The sequence below is a fragment of the Podarcis filfolensis genome, assembly GCF_964270895.1.
Source record: "Podarcis filfolensis genome assembly, chromosome: 10".
NCBI lineage: Eukaryota > Metazoa > Chordata > Lepidosauria > Squamata > Lacertidae > Podarcis > Podarcis filfolensis.
Window position 1 is genome coordinate 53651009 of NC_139612.1, and position 13922 is coordinate 53664930.

The following is a 13922-nucleotide window of genomic DNA, read 5'->3' on the forward strand; positions in this document are numbered from 1 at the left end:
TTACCATACACTAATTGATGCAACAAAAAACAGCATAAAATACAGTATAAAACGTGAATAACAATAAATTCAGAATTCAAAAATCAATTTTGGGGAAAATCTATCCAATAAACATTAGATGATCACCAGGGCTAGCTGGCTAAATTAGTCCTATTTGGGCCAGCAAGAAGACCAGGGGAGAATTAGCTGTGGGATCCCAGAGCGGGTAATCTTCATAAAAAGGGGAGGTGGAGGGAAGAAAGGGGAATAAAAGATCAGGCTAAGTTCAAATTGAAAGCCAGGCGGAATAGGTCTGTCTTACAGGCCCTGCGGAAGGAAGTTAAATCCTGCAGGGCCCTGGTCTCATGAGACAGAGCATTCCACCAGGTCGAAGCCATCACTGAGAAGGCGCTGGAGGATAATCTGACTTCCTTAGGGCCCAGGACCTCTAAACTATGATTATTCATGGCTCTTAAGGTCCTCTGCGGGACGTACCAGGAGAGGAGGTCCCGTAAATAAACGTAAGAGAGTGGCACTTGCACATTTGTGGCAACACCAAAGTAGTGACTCCAAAAGCGGTAGCATCCTCTTTGGGGCAGACCAATGGCAGCTGCTTGCTAACCCACAGCAGGGCTCCTCAAATAGCAATCTCCAGGCTGAAAGCCAGTCAATTAATCACAGCTGGTGTTTCTCTCCTCTTTCCCCCAGTTATGCCAAGACTCACAGGGCTCGAGGTAAATAGGGTTCCTAGAGAGGAATGTGTGGGTGGATGTGTTCCCAAACAGCAGTCACCATGCTCAAAAACATAAAGGTCAGCCCTGAACCAAATAAAAGCGAATTCACTTTGTGCTACAGCCACAACGGTCCTTGGTGACCAGGAATGGAGAACTGGTGGCCCTCCAGATGTTCTTGGACTTCAACTCCCATCAGGCTTTAGCCAGTATGGTCAATTGTCAGACTGTCGTCCAGCAACATGTCCTGAATAGCTCAGTCAGTAAGAACATGGTACTGATAACACCAAGATTGCCGGTTCAATCCTTGTATGGGACAGCTGCATATTCCTGCATTGCAGGGTCCCTTCCAACTCTACACTTCTATGAGTCTAACATTTGGAGAGCACTGGGTTGGAGAAGGCAGACATTTCTGAGCTAGATGGTCATCTAACTCAAAGGCAGATTCCTAGGTAAACGGTTTGAGATCCGTCTGTCTTGTGTGAATTAGCTCTTACTTCCCAGAAGCCACAAAAAGGGGAAGGCAAAAGCCATTGTTCTACATTGCCTGCCTACCACTGATCCCAGAAAAAAGGCAGCTGATTTTGGATTCCCAACCCCCTCCCCCACTAGATGGCACTGAACTCTTTTTATTTCAAAGGGGAAAAATGGTGGAGGGGGAAGGAGGGAAAATACAATGAAGGTCATTTTGGCGCAAAAGGCAGAAAAAATAAATAAACGAAGGAGGTGAAAAGCGTCTCTTAAAACTAATGCTACAATCACAACCAGGTTCCCTTAGGAGGATACAATCATTTTGATAGAAGTTGCTTTCAAGGCTGAAATAATAAATGCACTGACACATTCTGATATATAAGCATATTTACTCAAGAGCAAGTTAAGTGGGTCTTACTTCCAGGATATGTTTGCTTAGGATGTTAGCATTATCTAACAAGAAACTCAGTGAAAGTCCATGAGAGATGCAGTTTAATTCAACATTATTTACTCAGAAGCAAGTTCCATTGATTTCAGTTGGGACTTACTCCCAAGTAATTACAGCTGTCAGGCTGCAATCCTTTACCACTTATTGGGAAGCCAGATCCATAGAGCTCAACTGGACTTACTTCCAATTAGGCATTTGTAGAATTGTGCAGTGAGACATGCATTTACTGTACTCAAATCCATGGCTGTATGTACTCATTGGACACTACTCATTCCATGCATACAGGTGAACAGTCCACATATATATTTCTGGCCATTAGGCTTTAGATGCATACACAATAATGATGATGAAAGAAGGACATAGGCTGAAGGGATTTTGGTGTGGTAGACAAATATCTAAAGAAGGGCTGATTAACCTGGAGCCCTCTAGATGTTATTGGGCTCCAGCTTGCATCAACCCATCCAGCATGGCCAATGGCCAGGGATGATGGCAGTTATAATTCAGCAACATCTGGAAGGCCACATAGACTCTGTTAGATACTAGTACTTTTTCTTCACCACTGCACATCCTCCACATCTTAGCCCAGCTTGAGAAACAACAGTGTTTCCAGGTAGTGGTCACTGGAGGCGAGACCACCCTTTCATTACCATATAAAGCCATGAGACCCATGGTTAGCAGCTCACGTTCGCTCCCTAAGAGGGCATGCTGTGATAGAGCATTGGACTTGGCTTGGTAAAGCCATGATGGGCCATCAACCATTCACACACTTTCAGCTTAACTAGCCTTAGAAAGTCATTGTGAAAATAATATTGGAATAACCCTACAATGGCCTACAGGTACCACTCAGAGCTCCTTGGGAGAAGGGTGCAAATGTGAGACAGAAGAGGGGTGGTGCTCTTCAAAACCACAAGGAAATCTTCCGGTAAGTCTCATTGTTGCAGCTGCTCTTCCAGCCACATGTCTCTTTCGCTGTTAAACTGGCAATGAAAGGAACAGGCATCACCATGGGGAGGGACCATTGCTCAATATGCAGCAAGGGTGGGCAACCTGCGGCCCTCCAGATTTTGCTGGACTACAACTCCCATCATCCATAACTATAGGCCATGCTGGCTGAGGCTGATGGGAATTGGGAGTCCAAAAACTTCTGAAACACCCTGGCTTCCTCACCCTGGCATGCAACATGTGTTTTGTCTACAGAAGGTCCTAATCGCAATCCCTTGCATCTCTAGATGAAAGTTCTAGGAAACAGGGGATGGATGGGAAATATCTCTGCTGGACGTGCCTTAGGGGCACTGGTGATCAGAACAGACCAGGAATACATTGGGCTAGAGACTTTGGATATAATATCCAACTTTCGTCCTGGGAAAAGTTATGGAAAGAGGAAATTAAATTTACTGCATGCTGTTTGTTGAAAGAAAATTATATGAAAATGATGTATCGTTGGTATCCAACACCGAGTAAAATTGCTAAAATGTACAAAACAAGTTCTAAGCTGTGTTGGAAATGTAAAGAGAAAGAGGGCACTTTTTGCCATATGTGGTGGACATGTACATTGGGAAAGGCTTTCTGGGAAATGATATATAATGAATTTAAGAAAATGTTTAAAAATACATTTCTTAAAAAACCAGAAGCCTTTTTACTAGGTATTATAGGTGAAGAGTTTCCAAGAGAAGAAAAAAGACTTTTTATGTATGCAACAATGGTAGTGAGAATGCTACTAGCCCAGAGGTGGAAGGAAGGAGAAATACCAACAAAAGAAGAATGGCAGATGAAACCGATGGAGTATGAGAAAAATGGCAAAACCGATGGGAAGATCCGAAGCCAGGAAGATCAAGTCTTTTCTAAAGACTGGAGTAAAAGACCACTGTAAACAGTTAAAATATTTGGCAGGGATGTAAAGACACTTGTAATGTGGAATTATTTTAATGGTAATTATGGTTATATAATAACTAGAGAAGGGTAAAAGATGCAGTAAATTTAATCTTAAAGATGGAACCCAGGGAGGGAGGGAAGGAGATCTAAGGGTTCGAAAGAACTCTGCATTTTAATGTTTGAAATAGCTATGTTTTATATGTATATTTTTTTCTTAATAAACAAAAAACTTAATACAAAATTATTTTAAAAAGGAAGGGGGAATTGGTGGTCCTCTTAGTCCCATAAGTCCCAACCAGTGCAACCAATGGTCAGGGAAGATGGGGATTGTAGACCAACAATACCTGGAGCACCACAATACCCCCAGAGCAGACAGTACTGGGCTGGATGGAGTATCCTTCCTTTGGATTCTCCAGGAATCACAGAATCATAGAGTCTCAAGTAGCTGATGGTCCTCCAGCTGCTGACTCTCAATGGAGGCAAACATCCACCAAGAAGCTCCAAGTGCAGCTTGCCAGACTCCATTAAGACAGGGCCAGCCGGTGTAGAACCCTCCAGTGGCGGACTCCCATCAGTCCTAGCCAGTGTGGTCTGGACATTGTAGTCCCAAACATGTGGATAGCACCACACTGACTACCCCCTGCATTAAGAAAAGGAAGAGTACCCATAAGTTCAGTGGTGCTTTCTTTGCCTTTTGGGGTAGCCTTCTCCACCCTGGTTTCCTCCAGATGTTTTGGACCACCACGACCAGCCACCTCAGCCAGCATGATGGGGCTGGTAGCCCAAGACATCTGGAAGGCAGCAGTAGGAGGAAGACTGTGCTAGTAAATTGCTGCCTTTCCTGTATTCCTCTACCTGCCCCCCCCCCGCCACCTCTATCCCATAGTCCAGATGCTGGGAGCCCAACCTAATGATTTGCATCAGGTTTGCTCCCGCTAACGAAATAGGCTTCCACAATCCAGGGTTATTATTTTTGGGGGCGGGGGAGAGAACAGATCAATGGACTAGCTTTGTTCTTCTTCTTCCTCCTACTTTACAGTCATTTCTTCTCCGATCCACCGAGACTGCGCTCGCCTACCCGCCGCGCCGGTGGCAGCGCGGAGGTGGGGTGGGTGGCAGGGAATTTAATAATGATCTGTTTGTGCGGAGACGCGCCTCCCTTTAATAAGCCTGAGAAGAAACCCAGGAAACCTTAGTAACAAGATGGGCTGGGTCTTTCCTTCAGGCAGTGAGAAACACAAGCAGAAAAAAGGGAAAAAAGGAGAGGTTGCAAGGAGGCTGGAATCGAAGCGGAAGGGCACCCCTTTACTCGGAAGTAAGGCCGATTACGTTCAATGGGCACTACTTTCCAAGTCGACAACCTGATCCGCGCTCCCTTTCACAGCCCCAGTCTGTGCGCGCTTAAAGGTAAAGATAAAGGGACCCCCGACGGTTAGGTCCAGTCGCTAGGACTCTGGGGTTGCGGCGCTCATCTGGCTTTACTGGCCGAGGGAGCCGGCGTACAGTTTCCAGGTCATGTGGCCAGCATGACTAAGCCGCTTCTGGCGAACCAGAGCAGCGAAACGCCGTTTACCTTCCCGCCGGAGAGGTACCTACTTATCTACTTGGCACTTGACGTGCTTTCGAACTGTTAGGTTGGCAGGAGCCGGGACCCAGCAACGGGAGCTCACCCCGTCGGGGATTCGAACCACCCACCTTCTGATCAGCAAACCTTAGGCTCTGTGGTTTAACCCACAGTGCCACCCGCGTCCCTCTGTGTGTGCTTACTCAGGAGTAAATCCCACTGAGTGCAATGGAGCTGACTACCAGGGTTAAAGCACGCTCATGACTGCAGCCTGCAGTTCCGTGTTGTGCTGTTTAGGTACTCAGTTCAACGGGCCTTGCTGCTCCTAAGGAAACGTGCACAGGATCGCAGCCTTAAAGCCTTTGGGAAGAAGCCATCGTTTGTCGTTCGATGGAGGAGCAAGCGATGAAATAATATGCAAGGTGTGTGTGTGCGAGAGAGAGAGAGAGAGAGAGAGAGAGAGAGAGAGAGAGAGACTCCCTTTCAGCGGGCCAAAGGTAAAACCCGGACCAACCTGCATCCTGCAGAATTGTTTGGCCACAAGCCCCAGCATTGCATCATCATAAATGAAGAAGTCTAGCCTCTCCCACCTGGGAGGTGGGAGGGAGCAGGAGACATCGGCTCAGCTTGGAGAAGGAGCAGAGCAAAAACCTGGTTCGGGCACCTGGCTGGATTTGGCACGACAGGATTCAGCCGCATTTTAAGACTTATGAGGCTGCTCCCCTTACAAAGGCAATTAGCCTTTCAGCGGCCCTCATTCTGAACCATAACCAAGTAGGAGTGTTGCATATTGTCCATAGGCGTCGCCAGGATTTTTGCTGGGGGGCAGGCCTTTTGTTGGGGGGGGCAGAACTTCAGTTTCCTATGTATTTTTTATTTATGTTTGTTGATTTAGGGCGGCAGCTGCCCTTCTCTGCCCCCCCTTGGCTACGCCCATGATATTGTCTAAGCAAAGAAAAGTTTATTTAAGTCATAGGGATATTCCAGTTCACACACCCCTCTTCCTCCATCTACAGTATATGGAAACAAAGCAGAAAAAGAGTGATTATTCTCACAACACAGAAAATATGTTTATGGAAAGCTCAGAGGTGCGTGCAGGGATTTACACATTTTCCCCATTAGGGGCTTGTGTCCCTTTAATAAATGTGCGACCAGCAGAAATCTGACAGGTACTGCTTTCCCCTAGCAGGGAGATGCAGTGAATGGGAGAGTTTTACCTGTTGAATGCCTGCACTTCACATAAATCTCACCACATCTGCTTGGTACATAGCGTTCCTTATGCGCAAAGTTTTAAATTGCTCTCCCCTCTTTTGTTTAATGCTCTGGAGTAGTATACAAACAGCCCAATCTGCAATGATGAGAAAGCAACCTAACATTTAGGGCTGCTGGTTGTCAGGGGTGGGCAATATGTAGGGATAAGAGATGAGTGGTCATGTCTCTGATGAAACCATGGACCAGGGTAAGCCAGGAGGTTGGAGTCAGGAGCAAGCCCAAAGTGAAGGACAAGCAAAGGTTAACTGGAGATGTGGAAAATGTGAGCCGGTTGGTAGAGTGTTGGACTAGGACCTGGGAGACAAGGGTTTTGTATCCCCACTTGACCATTAAGCTTGTTGGGTGACCTTGGGCCAATCATTGCCTCTCAGCCTAACCTACCTCACAGGGTTACTGTGGGTATTAAATGAGGCTGGGGAGAACCATGTATGTTTCCTTGGAGAAAAAAGGTGCCATATAAACATAATAAATAAAAAATATAACTGCCTCCTGAGACTGATGGGGACTTGGAGTCTGACAATATCTGCATGGCTTGGGGTTCTCCACCCCTGGGATACATGACCAAGGCAAAGCTCAGGAAGACCTCGCTTCTCAAGCAAGGCTTAACTAGGGCAGGAAACCATCTTGCAGTCCCTTCCTGCCCAGAATAATCTGGCTGGGCAGGGTCAATTCAGGATATGGTGCTGCCCACACATATGCTATAACACAGGGATAGGCAATGTGTCGTCCTCTAGACGTTCTTGCACTACAGCACCCATTCACCTCTAACCATTGGCCCTGCTGGCTGCAGATGATGCGAATTGCAGTCCAAAAACGTCTGGAGGGCGCCTTTTGGGCTACCCCTGCTATAATATGTAATTCAGTGGCTCATCGTAGTGGTCAGGGCAGCCACACACAGTCCCAAAGGTTCCCCAATCAAGGCCTAACATCTCCTGATGCCTAGCTGACTATTCCTTGATTAGGCAAGTGGTTCATGTTGATTTTTGACATTTCATCAATGAGAGCTGCTGACAGGAGATGGTCTCCTGAGGCAGCTGAAGAATTTCTCTGAGCCTTTTTCAAGATGATAAAGCATTGAAGCCTGGAGAAGGTGACGACCTTCCATATGAGACAGGTGTGTGTGTGTAAAACACTTGTCGGCAATTTTTTTTCTGAGAGAGGGAGAAGGGAGGGCCTCAGAAAAAGAAAGAGCTATGAGCTGGCTGAGGACTCAAGGCCTCTTGGCCGTCCAGGGCCTCCTTCTAGGGATCAGATGTGGGGTAGTGGATCTGAAGTCTTGTAAGAACATCTCTTTGCCTCCATGGAAGGGCCATAGCCTAGTGCAGGCATGGCCAAACTTGGCCCTCCAGCTGTTTTGGGACTACAACTCCCATCATCCCTGGCTAACAGGACCAGTAGTCAGGGATGATGGGAATTGTAGTCCCAAAACAGCTGGAGGGCCAAGTTTGGCCATGCCTGGCCCAGTGGTATACACATGCCTTGCATGCAGAAGGCCCCACGTTCCATCCCCATAACCTCCAGGAAGGACTGAGGGGAAGACAATTTTCAGAAACTCTGGAGAGTTGCTGCCATTCATTGTAGACAATGCTGAGCCAGCTGGCCCAATGCTCTGAGTAAGTACAACAAAGCTTCTTTTGTTTAATGCTTGTGGTCACACTTATGCTCCACTGGTATGTCCTTCTACATATTTTGTCCTCTGGATACCTTTCATGAGATCATAGCCAAATTTTGGTTCTGAAGATGTACATGTTTTTGTCATTGGATGCCATTTTGAATCAAGATGGTCAATTGAACTGCCCTGATTTTAACTACTGATTTCAGTAAGGTTATTAGGGGAGAAATAAGAGTTTCTGTGTTTGGCCAAAGGTTCCCATGCTCTGCCACAGTACTAAAGGCATAATGGATTAAGTCATGATTTTTAGTGTAGTTAGATAAAGACTCATAGATGAACTACTGTCATATTCCAAGCATCGTAGCCCATTGATGTTCCAGATGTTTTAAGTCTCTAATTACTGTAAACCCCAGCCAGTATGTCCAGTGTTCTAGGATGTGGGACTTGCAGTTCAGCAATATCTTGGAAGACCAAGGTCTAATAATCTAGCCAGCCATTGCCTCCTCTCGCTAATAGAAATGGCTTATCAGTTTCCAAGCTAGCTATTTTGTTGGATGTTTGAAGAAAATGGAGAAAACATTCCTGCAGTTGCTAAGCATCCATGAACCTTGAGGTGGCTGCAAAGCGCATCTGGTGACATAGCAACCAGGAGGGGAAGTTTCCTCCATCCTGATTCTAGCCACACATCTAGAACTTGGAGCCTGCAGGACTGCAGCAACAAATGGATGAATTCATGTCACATGGCTGTTCATACTTGGATGCGATCGGTTCCAACAAATGCTGATATATGAAAAAAAAAGGGAATATTTGCCCTCTATCTTTCCTTTTCAAGCATCAGATGAGAGAATGAACGCCGCATAACTTTGTTTCTGAGACCTTGAAAACATCCTTTCTAACATCCTGGTTGGTCTTAAAAGTCTTGCCATACTGCGAAGTTTGGATTTTATAATGGAGCCACACAGCTATCTACAACTTTTCTGAATTTTGCGGCATAATTACACTTCGGTGACAAATCTGTCAATTTTGTCCTCAGGCAAGAAATCTGCGAACTGACATGACTTGTGCTTGTAAATTATGATTCTCTCTCCCCTGCCTCCAATTTGATTCAGCTTTTGTTTCACCACATTGGAGTGAAAGCTACATTTAATTTGTTGCCGAGGTTGACAAATATTGAAACTGTGTATAGTTTTGGATTAAGAATTCTACGGTTTATGTTTTTAGGTTAAAACGTATCTGTTCTTTTGGAGCAATACACTATGTCAGTACATTTGACACTTATTCCAGACAACCAGAGAGATACATTTTGTTTTTATAATAAATCATTGGAAATGTTGATTTTTTTTGGAAACCTCAGTTTTCTGTTGTGTCATGGCTGAGTTGTAAGCAGGTCTTGAAGAGGAGCTAGGACCCAAGGACGTGTACACTCCATACACATAAAGCATGGGCCTCTTTTATAGAATACTGGGAACTATAGTTTACCCATAGCTGAGCTACAATTCCCAGCCCCTTAAAAACTTCAGTTCCCAGGTTACTTTGAGGAATGTGCTTTAAATGTATGGTATATCCACAGCCAAGGACTTGCACCAGAAAGTCAGAGGTCAGGAGTGAAGTCCTAGGAGTCAGTTAAAAAACAACACAGCTGCATGAAGTGTTATACAGTGGTACCTCAGGTTACATACGCTTCAGGTTACATATGCTTCAGGTTACAGACTCCGCTAACCCAGAAATAGTGCTTCAGGTTAAGAACTTTGCTTCAGGATGAGAACAGAAATCGTGCTCCAGCGGTGCAGCGGGAGGCCCCATTAGCTAAAGTGGTGCTTCAGGTTAAGAACAGTTTCAGGTTAAGTACGGACCTCCGGAATGAATTAAGTACTTAACCTGAGACACCACTGTACTTAGTTGGCAAGTACACACACACACACACACACACACACACACACACACACGTACGTGCGTGTTTGTGCGTTGGTGGAGAATTGTAAGCAGTGAGGTTGAAGGGACTAAAAAGCAAACTGTACAGATTGTGACAACTGCTTTAAAACTGTGCAGAATTATGTAAACCGCTGACCCACCATGCTAGACAGGGTTTAGATAGGGGCAGAGATGCCATTCCTAAAAAGAGCCCTGCTGTCGAACTGCTGCCAACCAGAGTAAGCAACTCTGGGTTAGTTGGACAAATGGTCTTTCCTGATAGGTCGGCTTCATACTTCCAGCATTTTATGGAAATACTATGTGCTGCTATTCAACAGCCAGGGTTCAAGAGACATGGCACTCCGTTTACTTTCAATGTAATGTAGTAGAAAAAAAATCAGCTTGTGTTGTCTAAATACCGATGCAGGTATTTGGGTGATAGCAGAAATCCACGCCGCCTCACTGCAACACTCTCACAAGTCTTGTGAAGGCACCATGGAGTTCCTACATCCAAACCTTCCTTTCCTTGTATGGTTTTGTTTGCCCAATTTTCTCTATGCACTTCTGTGAGGTCCTTCATAACACAGGGGACTGCTCTGAAAATGCAGAGTAGCTGACAACCCTATTTGTCTAAATACATGTCTGGAATATGTTTATGTATTGGTTTCATTAATAATACATATAGCTCTTTGGCTATACACAATAATTTACAGTGCTCCTTAATCTGCACACCAGTGGTATAAATGGTAGGTGATTACGGCTGCAATATACTTACCCAGGAGTAAGTCCCCATCAGATTCAACTGGACTTACTTGTGAGTAGACTAGGCATGTATACGACTGCACCATAATCTCCATATTCCTTTTTCTTTTTCCAGCTGGGGGTCTGAGGTTGAGATATGACAACTCAGCTACCATGATTGTTTGGACCACACTACTGTTTGTGTGCATGTGTACACCCCTCAAAAAAAAAATGTACAGGAAAGTTGTCCTTTGTGCAAAAAGGCTCACAATGATTGTGGTGCAGATTTGCAGATTTCCAAGCATGCTGAAATATTTAGATTCCGGCATGTGCATGTAACAGTCCGCAACAGGACCATTTAGGGTTTTTAGGCTGGTTTAAAGGGCATGGTGACCCCAAATCAGGAAGCCCAGCATACAGAGCCATGTTTTTATTCTGCCTGCTTTAAGGAAAGGACGAATCTCCAGGCATTTTCTCTCTCGGAGAAGGAGTGCAGTTTATCTTTAAGGAAGCTAGAGAAATAAGGAATGAGGCTCACGCTGCATGGGTGACATCACTAGCTTTTGGCTCGGCGTTCTGTATTCTCTGGCTGTAGGCTTCAGCCAAGGCTGCAGGGTGGCGTGTTTGAAGAAGGCGAGATTCCCAGGTGGGCAGAAGACTTGGAGCCGCTCTTATATTCGAGCTATTAGCGCGGGGGCATTAAAAGGGCAACAGCAGCCAGCCAGCCAGCCCTGCAAGCGGGGGGAGGGCAATGCCATTGCGAAGGCTCCCCGGCTCTCTCTATCTCGCCTGCCCGGCAGCCTCCTGGCGAGAATGGGCGAGTTCTTCCCGTTAGAGGAGAAAAGCGGGATGGAAGGAGGTCCGGCCCAGCAAAATGTCTGAAGAAGACAATCTATCCAGCTGTTGACGGCAGGATCGCGCCGGGTAGGAAGCTGTTACGAAAAGGGGGAGGGAAAGCCTACAAAGGAAGATAGCGCTGCTTGCAACGGAGATCAGGCCGTGTGGCAAGGAAATGGTGCAGACCGTGAGCTATTGACAAGGCAGAGGCTTATTGCCCACCCCCCTCCTCCTTTTGAGTGGAATCGGCTGGCGTCGTTTATTTATTAATTTTATCCCCCTCCTCTCCTGCTTGGCGCCCCCTCCCTCCGTTTACCATCGTGTTTTAATTCATCGGGGTGGGGTTTTTCTTTTTTGCAACGGTAAGCGGGGAGTGAACGAAGACTCCCCATTGTTATTTTTTTTTGTGTGTCTGTATATATAGGATCTGTACGTTGGAAAGCCTTGCTCAACAGAAAACGGAAGCCCCGGTGTAAAAAAAAAAGGGGGGGAGAATTGGAAAAAAGGAGGGGGGTGAAGGAGGACCGCTTTGCAATAGCAGCAGCAGCAGGAGGAGGAAACACACACATATTCCGGGGGCTGGGTCTCTCGGAAGGAAGCTGGCGCTGTCCGTGGTGCTGAATCGCGCGGCGCCTCCAAGCTCCCCGGCGCTTCTGTGCGTGCCTGTCCTCCCGCCGCTTGCCACACGCTCCCCGGGGGAGGAACCGACAGAGAGGGCGGCAGGGTGCCCGGGTGGGTGCGCCTCCTTGCCGCTGACGATGGCCACGACGAGAGCCCAGCCGCTCTTCTTTCGCCCGTGATCCGGCGTTCTCGATCGCCGATCGCCGATTCTCCCCTTACGTTGCCGTGATCACGGGCGCAAGGCAGCACAACAAACGCGCTGAATCAGTTGGCGAAGAGGAGGAGGAGGCAGGCAGAGCGGCGGCGGCGGCGGCGGCTCGGCGAGAGAACCAAGATGTCAGTGCATTGCTGCAAAGCTGCAGGACTTCTGGGGCGACGGAGCAGGGCGACCGGACTCCCGCGTTAGGAAGGCAAAGGACTGGCTTGGATGTGCGTTGTGTGTGTGTTTCAAGAAAAAGCCCAGGATTGAAATCGACCAAAGGGCAGCTTTCTTCCTTCGCTGCCTGTCCTCTGAAACAAGCAAGCATATCGACCGTGACCAGGATTCTTGCAAAATCATCACCATCATCATAAAAACACACTCTACTTCACATCGCAGGCTTCCCGGTGTTTAGAAGCAAGATTGCTGGAGGCTGGGGAGCTGAAGATTGGGGCTTTTTTTTTTTTTGGACTTTGATTTTCAAGCGTTTCTACTCCTTGAATGTGGCCCCCTTAAAGGGCTGAGAGAGGTAGAATAGCTGTCTATCTAAAGCCCCCCTCTGGTATTTCTGGGTGGGTTCAGTCTGGAAGGGCTCAGTAGACTGATCCAGATGGCCAGACACAAGAAAGGGAAGGCTGTTTACCACTGACTGCCGTTTCCTGGCCAGTGACAAGACCTCTCCGCCTTACCAGACTGATTGAAGCTGAAGCTTCAGAATTTCCTGGCCATTTTGCCACCCCCACCTGCTCTTGCCCATAGGAAAAAGCGAATGAGTGCCCAGGGTTCTTTCCTTCTGGAGCATAAGTTTTTCCTCTCCTCACTTCCTCCAGAGTTTGATGAATCTCCACCTGCTTCTATGTGATCACTGAAGGAAGCCACTGTCCAGTGACACCTGCCCAAGAGCTGGGCTCATACCTGGTATCCAGTTCAAAGGGCTTTCTGCCTCCTAGTGAAGATGTCCATGGTCTTTCTGTGAAGCTAAGGTATGGCTGCCGGAAGGTTATTGCTCTATGCCGGTCTCTCTTTAGCGTTGTGTGCTCTAGGCATGCTGGCTGTGGCGATCTGCTCTGACCATTGGTATGAAACTGATGCCAGGAAGCACAGGGAACGGTGCAAAAGCATCACCACCCGGAGGAATGACCCCGGCTTCATTTATAACTCTAACAACAACCTGCCCCTCAGAGCCAGCAGGTCTAGATTGGACCGTTGGGAAGGGAAACTTCTCTTGGCAAGAAACAGGAGGCAGCTCTTTGCCATGAGTGCCGTTGATGAGTGCAACAGACAGTACAACTCTACTAACATGGGGCTGTGGAGGAAATGCCACCGGCTGGGATTTGACCTGGACTTGGAGGAGCTCATTGCTAAAGGTAGGGTTTCTTTTTCAGAAGCAGTTGTCCAATATAAATTTATTGAATAAGCTGAAACCAGGTGCAAAGATACTGTGCAATGCCTACAAGTGCACCCAACAGATTATCCCATTAGCCCAAGAATCACAGTTGAGAGAGTTTTCTTTTCTGTGGGAGGGATGGTTGTTGGCTATGCTCTGAGTGACTTCACTTGGAACATTTATGAAGGTCGAGACATTCTGCTGGGCTTATAGACTTTATAGGAAGGGGTCTGCATGGTCATCAAATCTTCTGTTTTGTACAATTTTTTTTAATAGG

The 13922-nt window shown here is 46.8% G+C and overlaps 1 protein-coding gene across 2 annotated transcripts in view; it reads left to right on the plus strand.

The window, feature by feature from the left end:
• The first annotated feature begins 11065 nt into the window (after positions 1 to 11065).
• TMEM178B (transmembrane protein 178B) overlaps positions 11066 to 13922 on the plus strand; it is a 264479-nt gene continuing 261622 nt past the window's right edge. Inside the window, exon 1 of one of the 2 annotated variants that reach the window (XM_083572403.1) lies at positions 11066 to 13625. In XM_083572403.1, the coding sequence (XP_083428529.1) occupies positions 13244 to 13625 (382 nt within the window). In that variant the 5' untranslated portion in view covers positions 11066 to 13243. The remainder of the gene's footprint in view (positions 13626 to 13922) is intronic. The other variant, XM_083572404.1, reaches the window with a different exon arrangement.